This window comes from Phyllobates terribilis, unplaced genomic scaffold (assembly GCF_046119375.1).
Source record: "Phyllobates terribilis strain yellow unplaced genomic scaffold, ASM4611937v1 Scaffold_4__5_contigs__length_816908805, whole genome shotgun sequence".
NCBI lineage: Eukaryota > Metazoa > Chordata > Amphibia > Anura > Dendrobatidae > Phyllobates > Phyllobates terribilis.
In genome coordinates this window covers 43,160,954-43,187,218 of record NW_027362764.1, presented here as the reverse complement: position 1 = coordinate 43,187,218, position 26,265 = coordinate 43,160,954, and the positions used below count along the sequence as shown (strand labels likewise).

The following is a 26,265-nucleotide window of genomic DNA, read 5'->3' as shown; positions in this document are numbered from 1 at the left end:
ATACAGCCACCACTAGAGGGAGCTCACTACATACAGATTTATACAGTCACCACTAGGAGGAGCTCACTACATACAGATTTATACAGTCACCACTAGGAGAAGCTCACTACATACAGATTTATACAGCCACCACTAGGAGGAGCTCACTACATACAGATTTATACAGCCACCACTAGGGGGAGGTCACTATATACAGATTTATACAGCCACCACTAGAGGGAGCTCACTACATACAGATTTATACAGCCACCACTAGAGGGAGCTCACTACATACAGATTTATACAGTCACCACTAGGAGGAGCTCACTACATACAGATTTATACAGTCACCACTAGGAGAAGCTCACTACATACAGATTTATACAGCCACCACTAGAGGGAGCTCACTATATACAGAGTTATACAGCCACCACTAGAGGGAGCTCACTATATACAGATTCATACAGCCACCACTAGAGGGAGCTCACTATATACAGAGTTATACAGCCACCACTAGAGGGAGCTCACTACATACAGATTTATACAGCCACCACTAGGGGGAGGTCACTATATACAGATTTATACAGCCACCACTAGAGGGAGCTCACTACATACAGATTTATACAGCCACCACTAGGGGGAGGTCACTATATACAGATTTATACAGCCACCACTAGAGGGAGCTCACTACATACAGATTTATACAACCACCACTAGGGGGAGCTCACTACATACAGATTTATACAACCACCACTAGAGGGAGCTCACTATATACAGATTTATACAGCCACCACTAGAGGGAGCTCACTACATACAGATTTATACAGTCACCACTAGGGGGAGGTCACTATATACAGATTTATACAGCCACCACTAGGAGGAGCTCACTACATACAGATTTATACAGTCACCACTAGGGGGAGCTCCCGACATACAGATTTATAATGCCACCACTAGAGGGAGCTCACTACATACAAATTTATACAGCCACCACTAGATGGAGCTCACTACATACAGATTTATACACCACCACTAGGGGGAGCTCACCACATACAGATTTATACAGCCACCACTAGAGGGAGCTCACTACATACAGATTTATACAGCCACCACTAGATGGAGCTCACCACATACAGATTTATACAGCCACCACTAGAGGGCGCTCACTACATACAGATTTATACAGCCACCACTAGGAGGAGCTCACTACATACAGATTTATACACCACCACTAGATGGAGCTCACTACATACAGATTTATACAGCCACCACTAGAGGAAGCTCACTACATACAGAGTTATACAGCAACCACTAGAGGGAGCTCACTACATACAGAGTTATACAGCCACCACTAGGAGGAGCTCACTACATACAGATTTATACAGCCACCACTAGAGGAAGCTCACTACATACAGAGTTATACAGCAACCACTAGAGGGAGCTCACTACATACAGATTTATACAGCAACCACTAGAGGGAGCTCACTACATACAGATTTATACAGCCACCACTAGGGGGAGCTCACTACATACAGAGTTATACAGCCACCACTAGGAGGAGCTCACTACATACAGATTTATACAGCAACCACTAGAGGGAGCTCACTACATACAGATTTATACAGCCACCACTAGGGGGAGCTCACTACATACAGATTTATACAGCCACCACTAGGGGGCGCTCACTACATACAGATTTATACAGCCACCACTAGGGGGAGGTCACTACCTACAGATTTATACAGCCACCACTAGAGGGAGCTCACTACATTCAGATTTATACAGCCACCACTAGGGGGAGCTCACTACATACAGATTTATACAGCCACCACTAGGGGGAGGTCACTATATACAGATTTATACAGCCACCACTAGGAGGAGCTCACTACATACAGATTTATACAGTCACCACTAGAGGGAGCTCACTACATACAGAGTTATACAGCCACCACTAGAGGGAGTTCACTACATAGAGATTTATACAATCACCACTAGGGGGAGCTCACTACCTACAGAGTTATACAGCCACCACTAGAAGGAGCTCACTGCATACAGAGTTATACAGCCACCACTAGGGGGAGGTCACTATATACAGATTTATACAGCCACCACTAGGGGGAGGTCACTATATACAGATTTATACAGCCACCACTAGGAGGAGCTCACTACATACAGATTTATACAGCCACCACTAGGGGGAGCTCACTACCTACAGATTTATACAGTCACCACTAGAGGGAGCTCACTATATACAGATTTATACAGCCACCACTAGAAGGAGCTCACTATATACAGATTTATACAGCCACCACTAGTGGGAGGTCACTATATACAGAGTTATACAGCCACCACTAGAGGGAGTTCACTACATACAGATTTATACAATCACCACTAGGGGGAGGTCACTATATACAGATTTATACAGCCACCACTAGGGAAAGGTCACTATATACAGATTTATACAGCCACCACTAGGGGGAGCTCACTACCTACAGAGTTATACAGCCACCACTAGAAGGAGCTCACTATATACAGATTTATACAGCCACCACTAGGGGGAGGTCACTATATACAGATTTATACAGCCACCACTAGGAGGAGCTCACTACATACAGATTTATACAGCCACCACTAGGGGGAGCTCACTACCTACAGATTTATACAGTCACCACTAGAGGGAGCTCACTACATACAGATTTATACAATCACCACTAGGGGGAGGTCACTATATACAGATTTATACAGCCACCACTAGGGGGAGGTCACTATATACAGATTTATACAGCCACCACTAGGGGGAGCTCACTACCTACAGACTTATACAGCCACCACTAGAGGGAGCTCACTACATTCAGATTTATACAGCCACCACTAGCGGGAGCTCACTACCTACAGATTTATACAGTCACCACTAGGGGGAGGTCACTATATATAGATTTATACAACGACCACTAGGAGGAGCTCACTACATACAGATTTATACAGCCACCACTAGGGGGAGGTCGCTATATACAGATTTATACAGCCACCACTAGGAGGAGCTCACTACATACAGATTTATACAGCCACCACTAGAGGGAGCTCACTACATACAGATTTATACAGCCACCACTAGAGGGCGCTCACTACATACAGATTTATACAGTCACCACTAGGGGGAGGTCACTACCTACATATTTATACAGTCACCACTAGAGGGAGCTCACTACATACAGATTTATACAATCACCACTAGGGGGAGGTCACTATATACAGATTTATACAGCCACCACTAGGGGGAGCTCACTACCTACAGATTTATGCAGCCACCACTAGGGGGAGCTCACTACATTCAGATTTATACAGCCACCACTAGATGGAGCTCACCACATACAGATTTATACAGCCACCACTAGAGGGCGCTCACTACATACAGATTTATACAGCCACCACTAGGAGGAGCTCACTACATACAGATTTATACACCACCACTAGATGGAGCTCACTACATACAGATTTATACAGCCACCACTAGAGGAAGCTCACTACATACAGAGTTATACAGCAACCACTAGAGGGAGCTCACTACATACAGAGTTATACAGCCACCACTAGGAGGAGCTCACTACATACAGATTTATACAGCAACCACTAGAGGGAGCTCACTACATACAGATTTATACAGCCACCACTAGGGGGAGCTCACTACATACAGATTTATACAGCCACCACTAGGGGGCGCTCACTACATACAGATTTATACAGCCACCACTAGGGGGAGGTCACTACCTACAGATTTATACAGCCACCACTAGAGGGAGCTCACTACATTCAGATTTATACAGCCACCACTAGGGGGAGCTCACTACATACAGATTTATACAGCCACCACTAGGGGGAGGTCACTATATACAGATTTATACAGCCACCACTAGGAGGAGCTCACTACATACAGATTTATACAGTCACCACTAGAGGGAGCTCACTACATACAGAGTTATACAGCCACCACTAGAGGGAGTTCACTACATAGAGATTTATACAATCACCACTAGGGGGAGCTCACTACCTACAGAGTTATACAGCCACCACTAGAAGGAGCTCACTGCATACAGAGTTATACAGCCACCACTAGGGGGAGGTCACTATATACAGATTTATACAGCCACCACTAGGGGGAGGTCACTATATACAGATTTATACAGCCACCACTAGGAGGAGCTCACTACATACAGATTTATACAGCCACCACTAGGGGGAGCTCACTACCTACAGATTTATACAGTCACCACTAGAGGGAGCTCACTATATACAGATTTATATAGCCACCACTAGAAGGAGCTCACTATATACAGATTTATACAGCCACCACTAGTGGGAGGTCACTATATACAGAGTTATACAGCCACCACTAGAGGGAGTTCACTACATACAGATTTATACAATCACCACTAGGGGGAGGTCACTATATACAGATTTATACAGCCACCACTAGGGAGAGGTCACTATATACAGATTTATACAGCCACCACTAGGGGGAGCTCACTACCTACAGATTTATACAGTCACCACTAGAGGGAGCTCACTACATACAGATTTATACAATCACCACTAGGGGGAGGTCACTATATACAGATTTATACAGCCACCACTAGGGGGAGGTCACTATATACAGATTTATACAGCCACCACTAGGGGGAGCTCACTACCTACAGATTTATACAGCCACCACTAGAGGGAGCTCACTACATTCAGATTTATACAGCCACCACTAGCGGGAGCTCACTACCTACAGATTTATACAGTCACCACTAGGGGGAGGTCACTATATATAGATTTATACAACGACCACTAGGAGGAGCTCACTACATACAGATTTATACAGCCACCACTAGGGGGAGGTCGCTATATACAGATTTATACAGCCACCACTAGGAGGAGCTCACTACATACAGATTTATACAGCCACCACTAGAGGGAGCTCACTACATACAGATTTATACAGCCACCACTAGAGGGCGCTCACTACATACAGATTTATACAGTCACCACTAGGGGGAGGTCACTACCTATATATTTATACAGTCACCACTAGAGGGAGCTCACTACATACAGATTTATACAATCACCACTAGGGGGAGGTCACTATATACAGATTTATACAGCCACCACTAGGGGGAGCTCACTACCTACAGATTTATGCAGCCACCACTAGGGGGAGCTCACTACATTCAGATTTATACAGCCACCACTAGGGGGAGCTCACTACATACAGATTTATACAGCCACCACTAGGGGGAGGTCACTATATACAGATTTATACAGCCACCACTAGGAGGAGCTCACTACATACAGATTTATACAGTCACCACTAGAGGGAGCTCACTACATACAGAGTTATACAGCCACCACTAGAGGGAGTTCACTACATACAGATTTATACAATCACCACTAGGGGGAGCTCACTACCTACAGAGTTATACAGCCACCACTAGAAGGAGCTCACTATATACAGATTTATACAGCCACCACTAGGAGGAGCTCACTACATACAGATTTATACAGCCACCACTAGGGGGAGCTCACTACCTACAGATTTATACAGTCACCACTAGAGGGAGCTCACTATATACAGATTTATACAGCCACCACTAGAAGGAGCTCACTATATACAGATTTATACAGCCACCACTAGTGGGAGGTCATTATATACAGTTATACAGCCACCACTAGAGGGAGTTCACTACATACAGATTTATACAATCACCACTAGGGGGAGGTCACTATATACAGATTTATACAGCCACCACTAGGGGGAGGTCACTATATACAGATTTATACAGCCACCACTAGGGGGAGCTCACTACCTACAGAGTTATACAGCCACCACTAGAAGGAGCTCACTATATACAGATTTATACAGCCACCACTAGGGGGAGCTCACTACCTACAGATTTATACAGTCACCACTAGAGGGAGCTCACTACATACAGATTTATACAATCACCACTAGGGGGAGGTCACTATATACAGATTTATACAGCCACCACTAGGAGGAGCTCACTACATACAGATTTATACAGCCACCACTAGGGGGAGCTCACTACCTACAGATTTATACAGTCACCACTAGAGGGAGCTCACTACATACAGATTTATACAATCACCACTAGGGGGAGGTCACTATATACAGATTTATACAGCCAACACTAGGGGGAGGTCACTATATACAGATTTATACAGCCACCACTAGGGGGAGCTCACTACCTACAGATTTATACAGCCACCACTAGGGGGAGATCACTATATACAGATTTATACAGCCACCACTAGAGGGAGCTCACTACATTCAGATTTATACAGCCACCACTAGTGGGAGCTCACTACCTACAGATTTATACAACCACCACTAGGAGGAGCTCACTACATACAGATTTATACAGCCACCACTAGAGGGAGCTCACTACATACAGATTTATACAGCCACCACTAGAGGGCGCTCACTACATACAGATTTATACAGTCACCACTAGGGGGAGGTCACTATATATAGATTTATACAACCACCACTAGGAGGAGCTCACTACATACAGATTTATACAGCCACCACTACGGGGAGGTCGCTATATACAGATTTATACAGCCACCACTAGGAGGAGCTCACTACATACAGATTTATACAGCCACCACTAGAGGGAGCTCACTACATACAGATTTATACAGCCACCACTAGAGGGCGCTCACTACATACAGATTTATACAGTCACCACTAGGGGGAGGTCACTACCTACATATTTATACAGTCACCACTAGAGGGAGCTCACTACAAACAGATTTATACAATCACCACTAGGGGGAGGTCACTATGTACAGATTTATACAGCCACCACTAGGGGGAGCTCACTACCTACAGATTTATGCAGCCACCACTAGGGGGAGCTCACTACATTCAGATTTATACAGCCACCACTAGATGGAGCTCACCACATACAGATTTATACAGCCACCACTAGAGGGCGCTCACTACATACAGATTTATACAGCCACCACTAGGAGGAGCTCACTACATACAGATTTATACACCACCACTAGATGGAGCTCACTACATACAGATTTATACAGCCACCACTAGAGGAAGCTCACTACATACAGAGTTATACAGCAACCACTAGAGGGAGCTCACTACATACAGAGTTATACAGCCACCACTAGGAGGAGCTCACTACATACAGATTTATACAGCAACCACTAGAGGGAGCTCACTACATACAGATTTATACAGCCACCACTAGGGGGAGCTCACTACATACAGAGTTATACAGCCACCACTAGAGGGAGCTCACTACATACAGATTTATACAATCACCACTAGGGGGAGGTCACTATATACAGATTTATACAGCCACCACTAGGGGGAGCTCACTACCTACAGATTTATGCAGCCACCACTAGGGGGAGCTCACTACATTCAGATTTATACAGCCACCACTAGATGGAGCTCACCACATACAGATTTATACAGCCACCACTAGAGGGCGCTCACTACATACAGATTTATACAGCCACCACTAGGAGGAGCTCACTACATACAGATTTATACACCACCACTAGATGGAGCTCACTACATACAGATTTATACAGCCACCACTAGAGGAAGCTCACTACATACAGAGTTATACAGCAACCACTAGAGGGAGCTCACTACATACAGAGTTATACAGCCACCACTAGGAGGAGCTCACTACATACAGATTTATACAGCAACCACTAGAGGGAGCTCACTACATACAGATTTATACAGCCACCACTAGGGGGAGCTCACTACATACAGAGTTATACAGCCACCACTAGGAGGAGCTCACTACATACAGATTTATACAGCAACCACTAGAGGGAGCTCACTACATACAGATTTATACAGCCACCACTAGGGGGAGCTCACTACATACAGATTTATACAGCCACCACTAGGGGGCGCTCACTACATACAGATTTATACAGCCACCACTAGGGGGAGGTCACTGCCTACAGATTTATACAGCCACCACTAGAGGGAGCTCACTACATTCAGAGTTATACAGCCACCACTAGGGGGAGCTCACTACATACAGATTTATACAGCCACCACTAGGGGGAGGTCACTATATACAGATTTATACAGCCACCACTAGGAGGAGCTCACTACATACAGATTTATACAGTCACCACTAGAGGGAGCTCACTACATACAGAGTTATACAGTCACCACTAGAGGGAGTTCACTACATACAGATTTATACAATCACCACTAGGGGGAGCTCACTACCTACAGAGTTATACAGCCACCACTAGAAGGAGCTCACTGCATACAGAGTTATACAGCCACCACTAGGGGGAGGTCACTATATACAGATTTATACAGCCACCACTAGGGGGAGGTCACTATATACAGATTTATACAGCCACCACTAGGAGGAGCTCACTACATACAGATTTATACAGCCACCACTAGGGGGAGCTCACTACCTACAGATTTATACAGTCACCACTAGAGGGAGCTCACTATATACAGATTTATATAGCCACCACTAGAAGGAGCTCACTATATACAGATTTATACAGCCACCACTAGTGGGAGATCACTATATACAGAGTTATACAGCCACCACTAGAGGGAGTTCACTACATACAGATTTATACAATCACCACTAGGGGGAGGTCACTATATACAGATTTATACAGCCACCACTAGGGAGAGGTCACTATATACAGATTTATACAGCCACCACTAGGGGGAGCTCACTACCTACAGAGTTATACAGCCACCACTAGAAGGAGCTCACTATATACAGATTTATACAGCCACCACTAGGGGGAGGTCACTATATACAGATTTATACAGCCACCACTAGGAGGAGCTCACTACATACAGATTTATACAGCCACCACTAGGGGGAGCTCACTACCTACAGATTTATACAGTCACCACTAGAGGGAGCTCACTACATACAGATTTATACAATCACCACTAGGGGGAGGTCACTATATACAGATTTATACAGCCACCACTAGGGGGAGGTCACTATATACAGATTTATACAGCCACCACTAGGGGGAGCTCACTACCTACAGATTTATACAGCCACCACTAGAGGGAGCTCACTACATTCAGATTTATACAGCCACCACTAGCGGGAGCTCACTACCTACAGATTTATACAGTCACCACTAGGGGGAGGTCACTATATATAGATTTATACAACGACCACTAGGAGGAGCTCACTACATACAGATTTATACAGCCACCACTAGGGGGAGGTCGCTATATACAGATTTATACAGCCACCACTAGGAGGAGCTCACTACATACAGATTTATACAGCCACCACTAGAGGGAGCTCACTACATACAGATTTATACAGCCACCACTAGAGGGCGCTCACTACATACAGATTTATACAGTCACCACTAGGGGGAGGTCACTACCTACATATTTATACAGTCACCACTAGAGGGAGCTCACTACATACAGATTTATACAATCACCACTAGGGGGAGGTCACTATATACAGATTTATACAGCCACCACTAGGGGGAGCTCACTACCTACAGATTTATGCAGCCACCACTAGGGGGAGCTCACTACATTCAGATTTATACAGCCACCACTAGGGGGAACTCACTACATACAGATTTATACAGCCACCACTAGGGGGAGGTCACTATATACAGATTTATACAGCCACCACTAGGAGGAGCTCACTACATACAGATTTATACAGTCACCACTAGAGGGAGCTCACTACATACAGAGTTATACAGCCACCACTAGAGGGAGTTCACTACATACAGATTTATACAATCACCACTAGGGGGAGCTCACTACCTACAGAGTTATACAGCCACCACTAGAAGGAGCTCACTATATACAGATTTATACAGCCACCACTAGGAGGAGCTCACTACATACAGATTTATACAGCCACCACTAGGGGGAGCTCACTACCTACAGATTTATACAGTCACCACTAGAGGGAGCTCACTATATACAGATTTATACAGCCACCACTAGAAGGAGCTCACTATATACAGATTTATACAGCCACCACTAGTGGGAGGTCATTATATACAGTTATACAGCCACCACTAGAGGGAGTTCACTACATACAGATTTATACAATCACCACTAGGGGGAGGTCACTATATACAGATTTATACAGCCACCACTAGGGGGAGGTCACTATATACAGATTTATACAGCCACCACTAGGGGGAGCTCACTACCTACAGAGTTATACAGCCACCACTAGAAGGAGCTCACTATATACAGATTTATACAGCTACCACTAGGGGGAGCTCACTACCTACAGATTTATACAGTCACCACTAGAGGGAGCTCACTACATACAGATTTATACAATCACCACTAGGGGGAGGTCACTATATACAGATTTATACAGCCACCACTAGGAGGAGCTCACTACATACAGATTTATACAGCCACCACTAGGGGGAGCTCACTACCTACAGATTTATACAGTCACCACTAGAGGGAGCTCACTACATACAGATTTATACAATCACCACTAGGGGGAGGTCACTATATACAGATTTATACAACCAACACTAGGGGGAGGTCACTATATACAGATTTATACAGCCACCACTAGGCGGAGCTCACTACCTACAGATTTATACAGCCACCACTAGGGGGAGATCACTATATACAGATTTATACAGCCACCACTAGAGGGAGCTCACTACATTCAGATTTATACAGCCACCACTAGTGGGAGCTCACTACCTACAGATTTATACAGTCACCACTAGGGGGAGGTCACTATATATAGATTTATACAACCACCACTAGGAGGAGCTCACTACATACAGATTTATACAGCCACCACTAGGGGGAGGTCGCTATATACAGATTTATACAGCCACCACTAGGAGGAGCTCACTACATACAGATTTATACAGCCACCACTAGAGGGAGCTCACTACATACAGATTTATACAGCCACCACTAGAGGGCGCTCACTACATACAGATTTATACAGTCACCACTAGGGGGAGGTCACTACCTACATATTTATACAGTCACCACTAGAGGGAGCTCACTACATACAGATTTATACAATCACCACTAGGGGGAGGTCACTATATACAGATTTATACAGCCACCACTAGGGGGAGCTCACTACCTACAGATTTATGCAGCCACCACTAGGGGGAGCTCACTACATTCAGATTTATACAGCCACCACTAGATGGAGCTCACCACATACAGATTTATACAGCCACCACTAGAGGGCGCTCACTACATACAGATTTATACAGCCACCACTAGGAGGAGCTCACTACATACAGATTTATACACCACCACTAGATGGAGCTCACTACATACAGATTTATACAGCCACCACTAGAGGAAGCTCACTACATACAGAGTTATACAGCAACCACTAGAGGGAGCTCACTACATACAGAGTTATACAGCCACCACTAGGAGGAGCTCACTACATACAGATTTATACAGCAAGCACTAGAGGGAGCTCACTACATACAGATTTATACAGCCACCACTAGGGGGAGCTCACTACATACAGAGTTATACAGCCACCACTAGGAGGAGCTCACTACATACAGATTTATACAGCAACCACTAGAGGGAGCTCACTACATACAGATTTATACAGCCACCACTAGGGGGAGCTCACTACATACAGATTTATACAGCCACCACTAGGGGGCGCTCACTACATACAGATTTATACAGCCACCACTAGGGGGAGGTCACTACCTACAGATTTATACAGCCACCACTAGAGGGAGCTCACTACATTCAGATTTATACAGCCACCACTAGGGGGAGCTCACTACATACAGATTTATACAGCCACCACTAGGGGGAGGTCACTATATACAGATTTATACAGCCACCACTAGGAGGAGCTCACTACATACAGATTTATACAGTCACCACTAGAGGGAGCTCACTACATACAGTTATACAGCCACCACTAGAGGGAGTTCACTACGTACAGATTTATACAGCCACCACTAGGGGGCGCTCACTACATACAGATTTATACAGCCACCACTAGGGGGAGCTCACTACCTACAGAGTTATACAGCCACCACTAGAAGGAGCTCACTGCATACAGAGTTATACAGCCACCACTAGGGGGAGGTCACTATATACAGATTTATACAGCCACCACTAGGGGGAGGTCACTATATACAGATTTATACAGCCACCACTAGGGGGAGGTCACTATATACAGATTTATACAGCCACCACTAGGGGGAGGTCACAATATACAGATTTATACAGCCACCACTAGGGGGAGCTCACTACCTACAGAGTTATACAGCCACCACTAGAAGGAGCTCACTATATACAGATTTATACAGCCACCACTAGGGGGAGCTCACTACCTACAGATTTATACAGTCACCACTAGAGGGAGCTCACTACATACAGATTTATACAATCACCACTAGGGGGAGGTCACTATATACAGATTTATACAGCCACCACTAGGAGGAGCTCACTACATACAGATTTATACAGCCACCACTAGGGGGAGCTCACTACCTACAGATTTATACAGTCACCACTAGAGGGAGCTCACTACATACAGATTTATACAATCACCACTAGGGGGAGGTCACTATATACAGATTTATACAGCCAACACTAGGGGGAAGTCACTATATACAGATTTATACAGCCACCACTAGGGGGAGCTCACTACCTACAGATTTATACAGCCACCACTAGGGGGAGATCACTATATACAGATTTATACAGCCACCACTAGAGGGAGCTCACTACATTCAGATTTATACAGCCACCACTAGTGGGAGCTCACTACCTACAGATTTATACAGCCACCACTAGGAGGAGCTCACTACATACAGATTTATACAGCCACCACTAGAGGGAGCTCACTACATACAGATTTATACAGCCACCACTAGAGGGCGCTCACTACATACAGATTTATACAGTCACCACTAGGGGGAGGTCACTATATATAGATTTATACAACCACCACTAGGAGGAGCTCACTACATACAGATTTATACAGCCACCACTAGGGGGAGGTCGCTATATACAGATTTATACAGCCACCACTAGGAGGAGCTCACTACATACAGATTTATACAGCCACCACTAGAGGGAGCTCACTACATACAGATTTATACAGCCACCACTAGAGGGCGCTCACTACATACAGATTTATACAGTCACCACTAGGGGGAGGTCACTACCTACATATTTATACAGTCACCACTAGAGGGAGCTCACTACATACAGATTTATACAATCACCACTAGGGGGAGGTCACTATATACAGATTTATACAGCCACCACTAGGGGGAGCTCACTACCTACAGATTTATGCAGCCACCACTAGGGGGAGCTCACTACATTCAGATTTATACAGCCACCACTAGATGGAGCTCACCACATACAGATTTATACAGCCACCACTAGAGGGCGCTCACTACATACAGATTTATACAGCCACCACTAGGAGGAGCTCACTACATACAGATTTATACACCACCACTAGATGGAGCTCACTACATACAGATTTATACAGCCACCACTAGAGGAAGCTCACTACATACAGAGTTATACAGCAACCACTAGAGGGAGCTCACTACATACAGAGTTATACAGCCACCACTAGGAGGAGCTCACTACATACAGATTTATACAGCAACCACTAGAGGGAGCTCACTACATACAGATTTATACAGCCACCACTAGGGGGAGCTCACTACATACAAAGTTATACAGCCACCACTAGGAGGAGCTCACTACATACAGATTTATACAGCAACCACTAGAGGGAGCTCACTACATACAGATTTATACAGCCACCACTAGGGGGAGCTCACTACATACAGATTTATACAGCCACCACTAGGGGGCGCTCACTACATACAGATTTATACAGCCACCACTAGGGGGAGGTCACTACCTACAGATTTATACAGCCACCACTAGAGGGAGCTCACTACATTCAGATTTATACAGCCACCACTAGGGGGAGCTCACTACATACAGATTTATACAGCCACCACTAGGGGGAGGTCACTATATACAGATTTATACAGCCACCACTAGGAGGAGCTCACTACATACAGATTTATACAGTCACCACTAGAGGGAGCTCACTACATACAGAGTTATACAGTCACCACTAGAGGGAGTTCACTACATACAGATTTATACAATCACCACTAGGGGGAGCTCACTACCTACAGAGTTATACAGCCACCACTAGAAGGAGCTCACTGCATACAGAGTTATACAGCCACCACTAGGGGGAGGTCACTATATACAGATTTATACAGCCACCACTAGGGGGAGGTCACTATATACAGATTTATACAGCCACCACTAGGAGGAGCTCACTACATACAGATTTATACAGCCACCACTAGGGGGAGCTCACTACCTACAGATTTATACAGTCACCACTAGAGGGAGCTCACTATATACAGATTTATACAGCCACCACTAGTGGGAGGTCACTATATACAGAGTTATACAGCCACCACTAGAGGGAGTTCACTACATACAGATTTATACAATCACCACTAGGGGGAGGTCACTATATACAGATTTATACAGCCACCACTAGGGAGAGGTCACTATATACAGATTTATACAGCCACCACTAGGGGGAGCTCACTACCTACAGAGTTATACAGCCACCACTAGAAGGAGCTCACTATATACAGATTTATACAGCCACCACTAGGGGGAGGTCACTATATACAGATTTATACAGCCACCACTAGGAGGAGCTCACTACATACAGATTTATACAGCCACCACTAGGGGGAGCTCACTACCTACAGATTTATACAGTCACCACTAGAGGGAGCTCACTACATACAGATTTATACAATCACCACTAGGGGGAGGTCACTATATACAGATTTATACAGCCACCACTAGGGGGAGGTCACTATATACAGATTTATACAGCCACCACTAGGGGGAGCTCACTACCTACAGATTTATAGAGCCACCACTAGAGGGAGCTCACTACATTCAGATTTATACAGCCACCACTAGCGGGAGCTCACTACCTACAGATTTATACAGTCACCACTAGGGGGAGGTCACTATATATAGATTTATACAACGACCACTAGGAGGAGCTCACTACATACAGATTTATACAGCCACCACTAGGGGGAGGTCGCTATATACAGATTTATACAGCCACCACTAGGAGGAGCTCACTACATACAGATTTATACAGCCACCACTAGAGGGAGCTCACTACATACAGATTTATACAGCCACCACTAGAGGGCGCTCACTACATACAGATTTATACAGTCACCACTAGGGGGAGGTCACTACCTACATATTTATACAGTCACCACTAGAGGGAGCTCACTACATACAGATTTATACAATCACCACTAGGGGGAGGTCACTATATACAGATTTATACAGCCACCACTAGGGGGAGCTCACTACCTACAGATTTATGCAGCCACCACTAGGGGGAGCTCACTACATTCAGATTTATACAGCCACCACTAGGGGGAGCTCACTACATACAGATTTATACAGCCACCACTAGGGGGAGGTCACTATATACAGATTTATACAGCCACCACTAGGAGGAGCTCACTACATACAGATTTATACAGTCACCACTAGAGGGAGCTCACTACATACAGAGTTATACAGCCACCACTAGAGGGAGTTCACTACATACAGATTTATACAATCACCACTAGGGGGAGCTCACTACCTACAGAGTTATACAGCCACCACTAGAAGGAGCTCACTATATACAGATTTATACAGCCACCACTAGGAGGAGCTCACTACATACAGATTTATACAGCCACCACTAGGGGGAGCTCACTACCTACAGATTTATACAGTCACCACTAGAGGGAGCTCACTATATACAGATTTATACAGCCACCACTAGAAGGAGCTCACTATATACAGATTTATACAGCCACCACTAGTGGGAGGTCATTATATACAGTTATACAGCCACCACTAGAGGGAGTTCACTACATACAGATTTATACAATCACCACTAGGGGGAGGTCACTATATACAGATTTATACAGCCACCACTAGGGGGAGGTCACTATATACAGATTTATACAGCCACCACTAGGGGGAGCTCACTACCTACAGAGTTATACAGCCACCACTAGAAGGAGCTCACTATATACAGATTTATACAGCTACCACTAGGGGGAGCTCACTACCTACAGATTTATACAGTCACCACTAGAGGGAGCTCACTACATACAGATTTATACAATCACCACTAGGGGGAGGTCACTATATACAGATTTATACAGCCACCACTAGGAGGAGCTCACTACATACAGATTTATACAGCCACCACTAGGGGGAGCTCACTACCTACAGATTTATACAGTCACCACTAGAGGGAGCTCACTACATACAGATTTATACAATCACCACTAGGGGGAGGTCACTATATACAGATTTATACAGCCAACACTAGGGGGAGGTCACTATATACAGATTTATACAGCCACCACTAGGCGGAGCTCACTACCTACAGATTTATACAGCCACCACTAGGGGGAGATCACTATATACAGATTTATACAGCCACCACTAGAGGGAGCTAACTACATTCAGATTTATACAGCCACCACTAGTGGGAGCTCACTACCTACAGATTTATACAGTCACCACTAGGGGGAGGTCACTATATATAGATTTATACAACCACCACTAGGAGGAGCTCACTACATACAGATTTATACAGCCACCACTAGGGGGAGGTCGCTATATACAGATTTATACAGCCACCACTAGGAGGAGCTCACTACATACAGATTTATACAGCCACCACTAGAGGGAGCTCACTACATACAGATTTATACAGCCACCACTAGAGGGCGCTCACTACATACAGATTTATACAGTCACCACTAGGGGGAGGTCACTACCTACATATTTATACAGTCACCACTAGAGGGAGCTCACTACATACAGATTTATACAATCACCACTAGGGGGAGGTCACTATATACAGATTTATACAGCCACCACTAGGGGGAGCTCACTACCTACAGATTTATGCAGCCACCACTAGGGGGAGCTCACTACATTCAGATTTATACAGCCACCACTAGATGGAGCTCACCACATACAGATTTATACAGCCACCACTAGAGGGCGCTCACTACATACAGATTTATACAGCCACCACTAGGAGGAGCTCACTACATACAGATTTATACACCACCACTAGATGGAGCTCACTACATACAGATTTATACAGCCACCACTAGAGGAAGCTCACTACATACAGAGTTATACAGCAACCACTAGAGGGAGCTCACTACATACAGAGTTATACAGCCACCACTAGGAGGAGCTCACTACATACAGATTTATACAGCAAGCACTAGAGGGAGCTCACTACATACAGATTTATACAGCCACCACTAGGGGGAGCTCACTACATACAGAGTTATACAGCCACCACTAGGAGGAGCTCACTACATACAGATTTATACAGCAACCACTAGAGGGAGCTCACTACATACAGATTTATACAGCCACCACTAGGGGGAGCTCACTACATACAGATTTATACAGCCACCACTAGGGGGCGCTCACTACATACAGATTTATACAGCCACCACTAGGGGGAGGTCACTACCTACAGATTTATACAGCCACCACTAGAGGGAGCTCACTACATTCAGATTTATACAGCCACCACTAGGGGGAGCTCACTACATACAGATTTATACAGCCACCACTAGGGGGAGGTCACTATATACAGATTTATACAGCCACCACTAGGAGGAGCTCACTACATACAGATTTATACAGTCACCACTAGAGGGAGCTCACTACATACAGTTATACAGCCACCACTAGAGGGAGTTCACTACGTACAGATTTATACAGCCACCACTAGGGGGCGCTCACTACATACAGATTTATACAGCCACCACTAGGGGGAGCTCACTACCTACAGAGTTATACAGCCACCACTAGAAGGAGCTCACTGCATACAGAGTTATACAGCCACCACTAGGGGGAGGTCACTATATACAGATTTATACAGCCACCACTAGGGGGAGGTCACTATATACAGATTTATACAGCCACCACTAGGAGGAGCTCACTACATACAGATTTATACAGCCACCACTAGGGGGAGCTCACTACCTACAGATTTATACAGTCACCACTAGAGGGAGCTCACTATATACAGATTTATACAGCCACCACTAGAAGGAGCTCACTATATACAGATTTATACAGCCACCACTAGTGGGAGGTCACTATATACAGAGTTATACAGCCACCACTAGAGGGAGTTCACTACATACAGATTTATACAATCACCACTAGGGGGAGGTCACTATATACAGATTTATACAGCCACCACTAGGGAGAGGTCACTATATACAGATTTATACAGCCACCACTAGGGGGAGCTCACTACCTACAGAGTTATACAGCCACCACTAGAAGGAGCTCACTATATACAGATTTATACAGCCACCACTAGGGGGAGGTCACTATATACAGATTTATACAGCCACCACTAGGAGGAGCTCACTACATACAGATTTATACAGCCACCACTAAGGGGAGCTCACTACCTACAGATTTATACAGTCACCACTAGAGGGAGCTCACTACATACAGATTTATACAATCACCACTAGGGGGAGGTCACTATATACAGATTTATACAGCCACCACTAGGGGGAGGTCACTATATACAGATTTATACAGCCACCACTAGGGGGAGCTCACTACCTACAGATTTATACAGCCACCACTAGAGGGAGCTCACTACATTCAGATTTATACAGCCACCACTAGCGGGAGCTCACTACCTACAGATTTATACAGTCACCACTAGGGGGAGGTCACTATATATAGATTTATACAACGACCACTAGGAGGAGCTCACTACATACAGATTTATACAGCCACCACTAGGGGGAGGTCGCTATATACAGATTTATACAGCCACCACTAGGAGGAGCTCACTACATACAGATTTATACAGCCACCACTAGAGGGAGCTCACTACATACAGATTTATACAGCCACCACTAGAGGGCGCTCACTACATACAGATTTATACAGTCACCACTAGGGGGAGGTCACTACCTACATATTTATACAGTCACCACTAGAGGGAGCTCACTACATACAGATTTATACAATCACCACTAGGGGGAGGTCACTATATACAGATTTATACAGCCACCACTAGGGGGAGCTCACTACCTACAGATTTATGCAGCCACCACTAGGGGGAGCTCACTACATTCAGATTTATACAGCCACCACTAGGGGGAGCTCACTACATACAGATTTATACAGCCACCACTAGGGGGAGGTCACTATATACAGATTTATACAGCCACCACTAGGAGGAGCTCACTACATACAGATTTATACAGTCACCACTAGAGGGAGCTCACTACATACAGAGTTATACAGCCACCACTAGAGGGAGTTCACTACATACAGATTTATACAATCACCACTAGGGTGAGCTCACTACCTACAGAGTTATACAGCCACCACTAGAAGGAGCTCACTATATACAGATTTATACAGCCACCACTAGGGGGAGGTCACTATATACAGATTTATACAGCCACCACTAGGAGGAGCTCACTACATACAGATTTATACAGCCACCACTAGGGCGAGCTCACTACCTACAGATTTATACAGTCACCACTAGAGGGAGCTCACTATATACAGATTTATACAGCCACCACTAGAAGGAGCTCACTATATACAGATTTATACAGCCACCACTAGTGGGAGGTCATTATATACAGTTATACCGCCACCACTAGAGGGAGTTCACTACATACAGATTTATACAATCACCACTAGGGGGAGGTCACTATATACAGATTTATACAGCCACCACTAGGGGGAGGTCACTATATACAGATTTATACAGCCACCACTAGGGGGAGCTCACTACCTACAGAGTTATACAGCCACCACTAGAAGGAGCTCACTATATACAGATTTATACAGCCACCACTAGGGGGAGCTCACTACCTACAGATTTATACAGTCACCACTAGAGGGAGCTCACTACATACAGATTTATACAATCACCACTAGGGGGAGGTCACTATATACAGATTTATACAGCCACCACTAGGAGGAGCTCACTACATACAGATTTATACAGCCACCACTAGGGGGAGCTCACTACCTACAGATTTATACAGTCACCACTAGAGGGAGCTCACTACATACAGATTTATACAATCACCACTAGGGGGAGGTCACTATATACAGATTTATACAGCCACCACTAGGGGGAGGTCACTATATACAGATTTATACAGCCACCACTAGGGGGAGCTCACTACCTACAGATTTATACAGCCACCACTAGGGGGAGATCACTATATACAGATTTATACAGCCACCACTAGAGGGAGCTCACTACATTCAGATTTATACAGCCACCACTAGTGGGAGCTCACTACCTACAGATTTATACAGTCACCACTAGGGGGAGGTCACTATATATAGATTTATACAACCACCACTAGGAGGAGCTCACTACATACAGATTTATACAGCCACCACTAGGGGGAGGTCGCTATATACAGATTTATACAGCCACCACTAGGAGGAGCTCACTACATACAGATTTATACAGCCACAACTAGAGGGAGCTCACTACATACAGATTTATACAGCCACCACTAGAGGGCGCTCACTACATACAGATTTATACAGTCACCACTAGGGGGAGCTCACTACCTACATATTTATACAGTCACCACTAGAGGGAGATCACTACATACAGATTTATACAATCACCACCAGGGGGAGGTCACTATATACAGATTTATACAGCCACCACTAGGGGGAGCTCACTACCTACAGATTTATACAGCCACCACTAGGGGGAGCTCACTACCTACAGATTTATACAGTCACCACTAGGGGGAGCTCACTACCTACAGATTTATACAGCCACCACTAGGGGGAGCTCACTACCTACAGATTTATACAGCCACCACTAGGGGGAGGTCACTACCTACAGATTTATACAGTCACCACTAGGGGGCGGTCACTATATACAGATTTATACAGTCACCACTAGGGGGAGGTCATTATATACAGATTTATACAACCACCACTAGAGGGAGCTCACTACATACAGATTTATACAGTCACCACTAGGGGGAGGTCATTATATACAGATTTATACAGCCACCACTAGGGGGAGGTCACTACATACAGATTATACAGCCACCACTAGAGGGAGCTCACTATATACAGATTTATACAGTCACCACTAGAGGGAGCTCACTACATACAGATTTATACAGCCACCACTAGGGGGAGCTCACTAGCTACAGATTTATACAGTCACCACTAGGGGGAGCTCACTACCTACAGATTTATACAGCCACCACTAGATGAAGCTCACTACATGCACATTTATACAGCCACCACTAGAAGGAGCTCACTACATACAGATTTATACAACCACCACTAGGAGGAGCTCACTACATACAGATTTATACTGCCACCACTAGAGGGAGCTCACTACATACAGATTTATACTGCCCCCACTAGAGGGAGCTCACTACATACAGATTTATACTGCCCCCACTAGAGGGAGCTCACTACATACAGATTTATTCAACTTACTACCAGCAGAAGCTCAGTAAGAATAGATTTCTAGAATTAGTGAATGTGAGAACTATCAATATATAAAGATATTTATATATATACAGATATATACATGTATTTTCCCCCCAAACAGCGCCACACTTGTCTACAGGCTGGGTCTGGTATTGCAACTTGGCTCCATTACAGTGAATAGAGAATAGGTTCAAAATCATATTATTACGTATGCACGACTAAAACTTCAGGGTTAACGGCGATGGTGAGATCCATTTGAGCTAGGCGCTTTTATAATATATGAAGTATTCAGACATATTAATTATACTGCTGTATAATGGGTTATAATGCAGTAAATCTCTCACGTGTGTTGCATCGCTTGCCCTTCCATCCCGAAGGACAGGAGCAAATATTGGGTCCAACGCATTTCCCTCCATTCATACAGGACGGATCACAGACACCTGAGAAGCAAAGAGTTAATGTTTAAAGCGAAACTTCAGACATTTCTGTAAGAATCTGAGAACAAATCTTCGTATAATGAAAGGTTTTACCACTTTCTGACCTGCTTCAGTCTCCGCTTGCTGTCAATGAATAGGGGCATTCGTGTTAACATCCCAAACAGACCTTACACTGCTCTCAGCAGAGGGTTTGTTACTATTGCATCCAGTCTGGACATTATTAAAGGCAAATGTACAGAGATCCACCTTGCACACATATCACTTTAACACTGGTGAGACTGTAATGTAAGACCCTAGAGCGACTGAATGTGACCCCCATGTTGTATTGGAGAGAGACTAGCTGGTGATCCATCTGACTAGTCTGGATATAAAACACAACAGATGCTGAAAATGTGCTAAAATTGTAATAAATTGCTGTCTGACCCCTTACACTGCATGGCTTATGGGGTCTCACAGGGTCACTTACTTATCTGACATCTTTTACCAGTGTAGCCTTCAGGACAACTGCAGATATTATTCCTGATGCACAAACCACCGTTCTTACAGGACGGACTGCAGATCGCTGGAAAATAGCATCAATTATTATCAATAATAAGCAGATTCCTTTACATAAGTACTGACAGAACCCAAAAGATCAAAGATACATGTATATTCACCTCGATACTCTAATCAACATAACTCATCCTGTATTATACTCCAGAGCTGCACTCACTATTCTGCTGGTGCAGTCACTGTGTACATACATTACATTACTGATCCTGTACTGATCCTGAGTTACCTCCTGTATTATACTCCAGAGCTGCACTCACTGTTCTGCTGGTGCAGTCACTGTGTACATACATTACATTACTGATCCTGTACTGATCCTGAGTTACCTCCTGTATTATACTCCAGAGCTGCACTCACTATTCTGCTGGTGCAGTCACTGTGTGCATACATTACATTACTGATCCTGTACTGATCTTGAGTTACGTTCTGTATTATACTCCAGAGCTGCACTCACTATTCTGCTAGTGCAGTCACTGTGTACATGTAGCGCCCCGAGGGCTCGGCCGCTACAGGGGTATTGCACCTCTGCCAGAGGTGTGATATTCCACTCCCGGGTAAGGATGGAGTATGGACCAGGGCTCAGTTAGCTGCATACAGAACACACACCCCGTTTCCGAGGGACAGCTCAACGGTGCTCCCACTAGACAGAAGTGCAGGCACGACCGACTATGTCCCTGCCTGGAGTGGGGAGAGGGGTGGAACACCCAGTGCTGTAGGGGCAGATAGGGGTTGGTTCCTGAGCGCAGGAAGGAGCCCATTGGTTGCTGGTCACCTGGGCTCATGGTCAGAGGGAGGTATAAAAGGTGGGCACCATCTTAGATCTAGGGTCTGTCCAGAGAGGAGAAGACAGGGAGTAGAGGCTCTGCAGGAGCTCTACTCCAGGAGGGCCTAGTGAGAGGCCGAGGAGGAGGTGAAGGGGAGCTGTGGTGCCACCTGAGCCCAGCTCCACGAGAAGGGAGGATAAGAAGGAACAGGAAAGAGGGAGAAGAGAGAGAGAGAAACCGAAGGGCTCAGGAACAAGAAGGTAGAAGGGACCCTAAGAACCCACGGGAATCCAGGGTGAACGGTCAGGCAGATTAAGGGTACCGGATCCCAAGTTGGTGGAGGAGAAACTACCCTCAGCCAAGGACCGGACGTCGTGATCATTTATTGGTGCGACACCTCATCAAACCTGCTAGGAAGGCACCATATAGGACAGTGGAGGACGGGGCCCACGTTTGACCGCACAAGTCCGCGGCAGCTGGACAAAAGTGGGTCACTGGTGAGGCAGGCCAGAGAAAGGACAAAAAGGGGGTCCTGAGCCATACTCCTGAACTGCCTGGGAGTTGACAGAGCCCCACACCTGGTGGACGCAGCACGGCTTGGGCGGTCACTACGTGTACAGAAGTGACCCGGAGTACCTGAACTGTGAGTAAAAGACATTGGACTGCAGTACGTTGTCTGTGTGCTCTTTCGCTCCTCCAGCACTAACGGTACTGGGACTCTCACCACCATCACTCCCACCATTCACCACACTGCCCTGGGGCCGCAATCTTCCCGTGGGGCGTCACACCATCCTAGCTGCATCCATCATCGGCCCCAGCGGTCTGCCCTGCAGCGGCGGTTCCTAATAACCGCAATCCACGGGTGGCGTAGTCGGACATTATCTGAAGCATCTAAAAGACTGCCACTGGTCTGACCACCCTGAGCCATCGTGGACCGGGTCGCCACTACTACCCCCATCGTCTCCCTATCGCCCGGTTCCAAGTGCCCCACGGCCCAGGGGGCGAGTCAGCTTTGGCGTAGTCGGCAGGATTTCGTGCCCGCTAACAACGGGTACTGCGCGCCTGAAAAGAGACTGTTTCATTGTACTAAAGATGGCGCCCGCCCTAGAAGAACGAGCGCCATAATGTGCGCGCCAAAAGACCACAGGAGGCCGCCTCCCATCATGGGCCGGGTCCCAGAATGGAGCCAAAGAGGAAGCCCGCCCCCAACAACCATGAGCACGGCTGTAGAAATGTCCGTCAACGTGGGGGGGCTGCCCCTGAGAGTGATTGTCAGCAGAATGCCCCAGGACCACCCCCAATGGGGGCGGAAAGAGAAGAAAACTGCGGGGCAGGGGGTGGTCTGGATCAGTCTGGCCAGACCGTACCCGAAGGTAGAGACAGGAACCAGCTCCAGCGCCCTGGGGCGTGGCCTGCTGCAGGCCGCACCACCATGCAGCTTCACAGAGCTGCTAGCACACCTCCCCAAGGAAGACCCCAAGTATGCGCGGGCTGCGCTGGAGGAGCTGGACCGGAGGATGGTCCGGGCGCAGCGGGACGTGATTGCCGGGTGGAAAGAAGAAATGGCCCGGCGGGCCGTGATCCTGCAGCAGGAGGCGCCGTCGACACCCAGCAGCACACCAGCCACCGAGGGCAGTGAAGGTGGAGCGGAGGCTGAAGACGACGCCGCGGAGGAGGCCGCGACAGCAGAGGCAGGTAACGGAGACGCCCCTACCCCGAACCCTGGGGCCGCCGACTTGCCCCTGCACCCTGTTGCGGAGCCCAACGTACCTGAACCCGCCGTCGACACCGTGACTCCACCGCTACTAACCGGTTCCCAGGCCATCGACACCGCCAGCAAGCCCCGCCCCACGCCGTGCCCTCTGACCCCGGGCGTGATCAGCAGACCACAATCGCAGGCCCGGTCGCAAGGCCTAGCGCCCCCGGACGCCGCCCGTCGACGGGAGTACTGCCGCCAACAACTGGAGATGTTCGAGAGGGAGCAGCGGGAGCGGCGCATGAAGCAGGAGAAGCTGCAGGCCCAAAGTGCGGAGCAGAAGATGAAGGCCCCACGAGATCCCCGAGCTGCCCGCGGTCCCCGAGTCACCGGGACTGTCGTGAAATTTCACATGGAACATGGCTGCGGTTTCATCCGAGACCCTGAGACCATCAGCGATGTGTTCGTGACGAGGAGAGATGTGGAGAGCCACCTGCCGGAGGGTCATCGAGGGCGAGATCTGTTTCCAGGGGATCTGGTGTCCTACACCCGGCACCAAGGCGTGAAGGGATGGTACGCCCTCCACGTCCACAGAGTAGTAGAGGAGGAGGAACAGCACTACTCGACGCTGAGTACCAAGAGGACCCGGATGGGCCTGAAGATGACGAGGAGGAGCAAGGCGCATATGGAGGACGACGATAGAGAGTAAGAAGAAGCGCCAATGTAAATAGTTACCCGTCTGGGTACAGAGAACTGTGTGGGACTGTTTCAAATAAAGTGTGGTCCCCGTTGGGACTGATATAGGACTGTGTGAGAGTTATCCCCTACATCCCCTAGCAGGCTGAGGACTGTGAGCAGCCATTTCCCTTCCCAAAACTGACCGAGGACTGAGAGCGGCCACCCCTTGTATATAGTTGCGCTTCTTAAAGCGCCCCCTACTGGTTTTATAAAAAGACTGCAACGTCTACCTCAAGGCAAATTTACTGGACTGTTGCACCTTTACCTGGTCGCAAGTTGCACCGCGGCCATGATCCAAGAATCCAAGAATGTGCTTTACTTAAAAATGTTGACATGAGAAAGTTTTATATGCTGCTAGGTGATAATGCTAAAGTTTTATAAGATGTTTTATACAAAAGAGTTCCGGAAGTCTTGAAA

General features: G+C 46.4%; 1 protein-coding gene across 1 annotated transcript in view; it reads right to left on the bottom strand.

The window, feature by feature from the left end:
• VWDE (von Willebrand factor D and EGF domains) overlaps positions 1 to 26,265 on the bottom strand; it is a 231,100-nt gene that overhangs the window by 2,995 nt on the left and 201,840 nt on the right. Inside the window, exons 27-28 of the mRNA XM_073677285.1 lie at positions 22,568 to 22,663; positions 22,009 to 22,104 (exon numbers count right to left, since the gene is read on the bottom strand). Coding sequence (XP_073533386.1) covers positions 22,009 to 22,104; positions 22,568 to 22,663 — 192 coding nt within the window. The remainder of the gene's footprint in view (positions 1 to 22,008; positions 22,105 to 22,567; positions 22,664 to 26,265) is intronic.